The sequence below is a fragment of the Trichosurus vulpecula genome, chromosome 6, assembly GCF_011100635.1.
Source record: "Trichosurus vulpecula isolate mTriVul1 chromosome 6, mTriVul1.pri, whole genome shotgun sequence".
Taxonomy (NCBI): Eukaryota; Metazoa; Chordata; class Mammalia; order Diprotodontia; family Phalangeridae; genus Trichosurus; species Trichosurus vulpecula.
In genome coordinates, this window is record NC_050578.1 from 142,114,718 (window position 1) to 142,120,083 (window position 5,366).

Consider the following 5,366-nt stretch of genomic DNA (forward strand, 5'->3'; position numbering starts at 1 on the left):
CCACATGAAAGCTTTTCAAAAACTTAGAGCAATTATGTTCTCTTCCCCAAGCTAAATATTACCAGTTCATTCACCTGAAGCTCATATTATGGACTCAGTTCATTTTGCTACCACACTGACTGCCCTCCTCTGGACACTTTCCAGCTTATGGATATCCTCCTTAAACTGTGGTGCTTAAATCTGAACACAGTATACCAAATAAGATCTGATGAAGGCAGACTATAATGACACTATTTTTTTTTAAAGTTATGGAATAAAACAAGGATTTCCATAGCATAGTACAATAAACAAGGTGATTGTGTGTGCGTAAAACTGCAAATCTACTATGCCCAACTTGTTATTCCTTTCAAATATACAACAAAAGTATCATGGAAATTTATTTTTCTTCCCTTTCTCCACCCTAAAGATGGCTACCATTAGATATAAATAGGGGTGTGTGTGTATGTGTGAATGTATAAAATTATTTTATATATACTTGTATTTACCAGATCTTTCTCTGGAAGCAGATAATATCTTTCTTCATATGTCCTTTATAGTTAATTTGGATATTTATAATAGTGAAAATAACTTATCTACTCAAGGTCATTCTTAAAACTGGTTGCGGCTTAGCTCGTGTGCAGTGGCTGTGGCGGCGGCAGCGGCGGAGCTCAGCACGATGTCTCATACCATTTTGTTGGTACAACCTACCAAGAGGCCAGAAGGCCGAACTTACGCTGATTACGAATCAGTGAATGAATGCATGGAAGGAGTTTGTAAAATGTATGAAGAGCATCTGAAGAGAATGAATCCCAACAGGCCCTCCATCACATATGACATCAGTCAGTTGTTTGATTTCATTGATGATCTGGCAGATCTTAGCTGCCTTGTGTACCGAGCGGACACTCAGACATACCAGCCCTACAACAAAGATTGGATCAAAGAGAAGATCTATGTGCTTCTCCGTCGGCAGGCCCAACAAGCCGGCAAATAATTCAAGTGGCAGCCTTGGGGGGATGGGGGGAGGGCTTGGAAAACAGGCGTGTACAGCGTGCTGTAGTGGGAGCTTTGTATTATAGAAGTCCTGTTTCCATTTTGTTACAATCTAGCCAAGGTCGAATGTATTAGAAGATTTTTGTCTCATTCAATCTGAAGCCCCTGGCCCTCCCTACTTTCTTTTTCTTTTTTACGAAGAAGTAGCTGAAAATTTCTCTTTGGTCAGTTAGCACTTGGTTACAGTTCTTCCAGCTGTTCATATCTGCTTATAATGTTCACTGTACTCACCCTTCTGTGTGAGGATTTTCCAGAATTTAGTTAGGTCCTCAAAATTCAAAGGCTTAGTAGAAAATACAGTAAATGTTCTTTAGTTAATCTTAAAAAAAAAAACAATACTGAAGTTACTGTTCTCATGGTTCTGCTCATTTTACTCTTCATTATTTCGTGCAAATCTTTCCATCTTGTTAAAAATATCATTGAGCTCATCATTTCTTGTAGCACAGTAGTATTCCATCACAATCACACACCACAAATTGTTCAGTCATCACCCAATTGAAGGGCATCCCTGCAATTTATAGTTCTTTGCCACCACAAAGAGCTGTTATAAACATTTTAGAACATATAGGTTCTTTTCCTTTTTCCCCAATCATCTCCGGATATAGACCAAGTAGTGGTATTGCTGGGTCAAAGGGTCGAGGTAGTTTAGTAACTTTTGGAGCATAATTCCAGATTGCTCTCCAAAGTGATTGGATCATTTTACAATTCCACCAATAATGAATGTGTCCAAATTTTTCTGTATCCTCTCCAATATTTGTCACTTTTCCCTTCTATCATTTTAGACATTCTGGTAGGTGTAAAATGATATCTCAAGGTTGTTTTAATCTACATTTCTCAAATCTATAATGATTTAGAGCATTTTATTTATATGACTATAAATTGTTTTGATTTCTTCATTGAAAAAATGGCACTATTCCCTTTTTATGGAAGCTATGTCCCTGTTAATGTAGCCCAAGATCATATTTTGTAAGTTGTCATATCAGACGTTGTTGAAGGTAGAACTTGAACCACGTTTTATTGATTCCAAATTTATTGAGCATGTATATTTGAGATAGACAAATACAGTTGAGAGGAATACATTAAAATGACTTCATTGCTGAGAGGTATCCAAGAATAAATTTTGTATTTTGTGATTGATTCCTAGTACCTCCTTCTTATTCTTATTTGCCCAAATTACTTATTACCAACAAGGAGCTTTTGAGCCTTTAATGGACAAATTCTTTAAGAGTATAAACTGGAGGGAGGAGGCTCTGGAGGAAGAGGAGGAGGAGTGGAGGGGGGAGAACTGAGGGAGGTAGCAGCAGAGGGTGCAGGTTGTTTGGCTTGGCTTCGTAGTCTTGCTGTGGCACCCAGGTCCGATATGCTCTGCTCCTCGCCCCCCTCCCTTCCTGGCCCAGGCAATCCCCTTTGAGGACTGCCAGAGTGCTTGGTGCTTTTCTACCTGTCCTCAGGAGGTGGCCTGTTCCCTGGCTGCTGAAGTTTGTTTCTTGCAGAGGGGGAATAAAAGGATGGCAGTGGGTCTACCAAGCCTGCCCTCTGTTTCCTGTCCTCCCCACTAAGCCTGAGGTAAGCCTACTCCCCCCAACCTCATCTACATACCCTGCCTGTTCTGTCCCACTTCCTGAGTCCATTTGGAGGCCCCTCAGGAAGGATAAACAGGTAGAGACAGGACGATGTTCTTAGCATCAGTGCTGGGGAGCGGGCCCCCATTGGGGCTCCCTACTCTGGCCACTGGCATCCCCAGCACTCCGATTCTGGTCTACTTCAGCCCATTGCATGGAATTGGTCAGAGAGCGATCCAATATTGTCACCTCTTTCTACAACCAGTCAGCCATCGATGCCACAGCTGAGAAGACTTCTGTCTATCTCACTCCAACCATGATGTTGTACTCAGGCAGTTCCCAGGATGGCAGCCATCTGCTGAAAAGCACGGGTTACTGACATCATGAGCTCCCTGTTCTCATAGCTCAACAGATCAAGGGCTTCCAAAGTCTGCCTTTCATCACTGGCTGCAATCCTACCATCCTCCATGTTCATGAAGTCTATATCCGAGCTTTCCAGAAGCTGAGCGAATTTGCCTCCATAAAGGACAGGCATCTGAGGCCCAGTATTGTCAGTTGGTCTGTCAGCTCCTGGATGATCATAAAGACGTGGTAACTCTTCTGGCTGAGGGACTTAGAGAGTGCTGGAAGCATATCCAGGATGAGAAGCTGGCCCAGTATTTCTTGGATAAGACACTGACAACACGGCTGGGAATCCATATGTTGGCCACCCATCACCTGGCCCTGCATGAGGACAAGTCTGATTTTGTGGGGATCATCTGTACTTGACTCTCCCCAAAGAAGATCATTGAAAAGTGGGTGGACTTTGCCAGGAGGCTGTCCGAACACAAATATAAGAATGCCCCTTGAGTTTGAATCAATGGCTATGTGACTGCCCAGTTCCCCTTCATCCCAATGCCCCTGGACTACATTCTTCCCGAGCTGCTGAATGCCATGAGGGCCACCATGGAAAGCCATCTAGACACTCCATACAGTGTTCTGGATATTGTCATCACTCTTGCCAATAATGATATTGACCTCATAATCAGAATTTCAGATCGGGATTGGGGCATTGTTCACCACCACTTGGACAAAGCAATGGACTACCACTTCACCACGGCTGAGGCCAGGACTCAGGATCCCCCGAATCAGTCCACTTTTTGGTCACCTGGATACAAACAGAAATGGCCAGTCAGGACCTATGCATGGGTTTGGTTTTGGTCTGCCTACATCCCGGGCCTATGTGGAATACTTAGTTGACTCCCTTTGGCTCCATTCCTTGCAGGGGATTGGCACAGATGTCTACCTATGACTTTGGCACATTGATGTCAAGGAAGAGAGCTTCCAGATCTGATTGATTAGCCTGGCCTTGCCTAGGCCCACCCCCTGCATCTTTCCCTCTCTCACCATAATACTGTCCTTCCCTACCTTCCTTCCAGGTCTTGAAATTTGGTCTGAAGTATTGTGAGCCAGGAGCTCCCCTCAGGACCTTTGCTAATGGCTCTGCCTGGGATCTCTGAACCTTTTGTCTCTTGCACATTGGATTCTGGGCAATCAGGACTTAGACTCCCAGCTCCCCTGAGCCCCACACTAGAACAGGGTTGGTAATTCAATTTCCACCCACCAATTGCCAAGTCCTTCCTTTCATACCCTTCCTCCTTTCTCCTATCTTCTCTGCCTCTGGCTTTTTGGCTTAGAGCTGGGGATGGTGGGGTAGGGTGGGGGGCATTTGGGGCCCCCAAAAACCTCCTTCATCATACATGTTGCCAGGGAAGTGGGTTTGGGGGTCCATGAACCCCCTTTCCCTCCACATCTACTGCTGTGTTTGTAATATTAAAGTGCACATTTTGAAAGCCTCCTCCCCCCCAAAAAAGAGTATAAACTGGAGAATGTTCAGAGGAGTACACAAGGATAAGATGAAAGAGCATATCCAGAGACAGACATGGAGACACAAAGAGATAAGAGAGACACTCAATGTTAACAATTAGAATGTATGGAGAAGTTTCTGATCCACATTGATTAAGAGAGAACTGCCCCTTGAGGAAATCATAGGTCAGAAACTTTCTTCTTCTCTCAAAATAATAGCATGGACAATAAAAGGACATGCAATTATCTTCTAGACAAATGAAGAAACATTTGAGTTTTCAGTTCATTTGGAGGGAGGTGAGAAGGGGAAAGACAAGTGAGGAAATAATATAATAGTTGGAAAGAACACCAATGGCTTATAAACTTAGAGGTAAAAGAGCCTCAGAAGTCCTTTGGTCCAACCTGTTTATTTTACACATAAGGGAACTGAAACTTAGAGAGGGTTAAATGATCTGTCCAGGGTCATATCACTAACTACTGAGTGGCAGAGGCTAGGTGATAGTTCCATTCCTCCAGTACTTTCTACTATAATAAAGCTGAAATGTTAAACAATAAATTAAGAGAGAATTATCCTGTAGTTTCTAAGATAATGTTTCCTTCACAGCCACCTGATAGACACATACATGGTAAAATATTCCCCGAATTAATTGTAAATCAAATTAATTTCTTGATGTAGCTGTACACCTTATTTCAGAGGCCTATTTAACCAACTATTCCTTGATGTTAAAACTCCATAGCACCCTTTCTTTCTTGAATCAAAGTAAACCCCTTTTATGTAGGTACTTAGGGAAGCTCAGAAAGTGGAGGACAGAATGGCAACTAGATCAATAAGTCAATGAATGAGTCATGCCAGCAATACACCTCAAAGAGTAAATGCACTTTCTAAGAATCCATTTTTCACAAAGAGCAACTTTGGGTCTGTTTACATGA

At 42.7% G+C, this 5,366-nt stretch overlaps 1 protein-coding gene and 1 pseudogene across 1 annotated transcript; both read left to right on the plus strand.

The window, feature by feature from the left end:
* The first annotated feature begins 610 nt into the window (after positions 1-610).
* Positions 611-1,350, plus strand: LOC118853916 (enhancer of rudimentary homolog). Its single transcript, XM_036764155.1, has one exon. The coding sequence runs from the start codon at positions 656-658 to the stop codon at positions 968-970; it is 315 nt and encodes a 104-aa protein (XP_036620050.1). The 5' UTR covers positions 611-655; the 3' UTR covers positions 971-1,350.
* A 1,352-nt stretch (positions 1,351-2,702) lies between these two features.
* Positions 2,703-3,924, plus strand: LOC118852615 (annotated as a pseudogene).
* Positions 3,925-5,366: the final 1,442 nt, after the last annotated feature.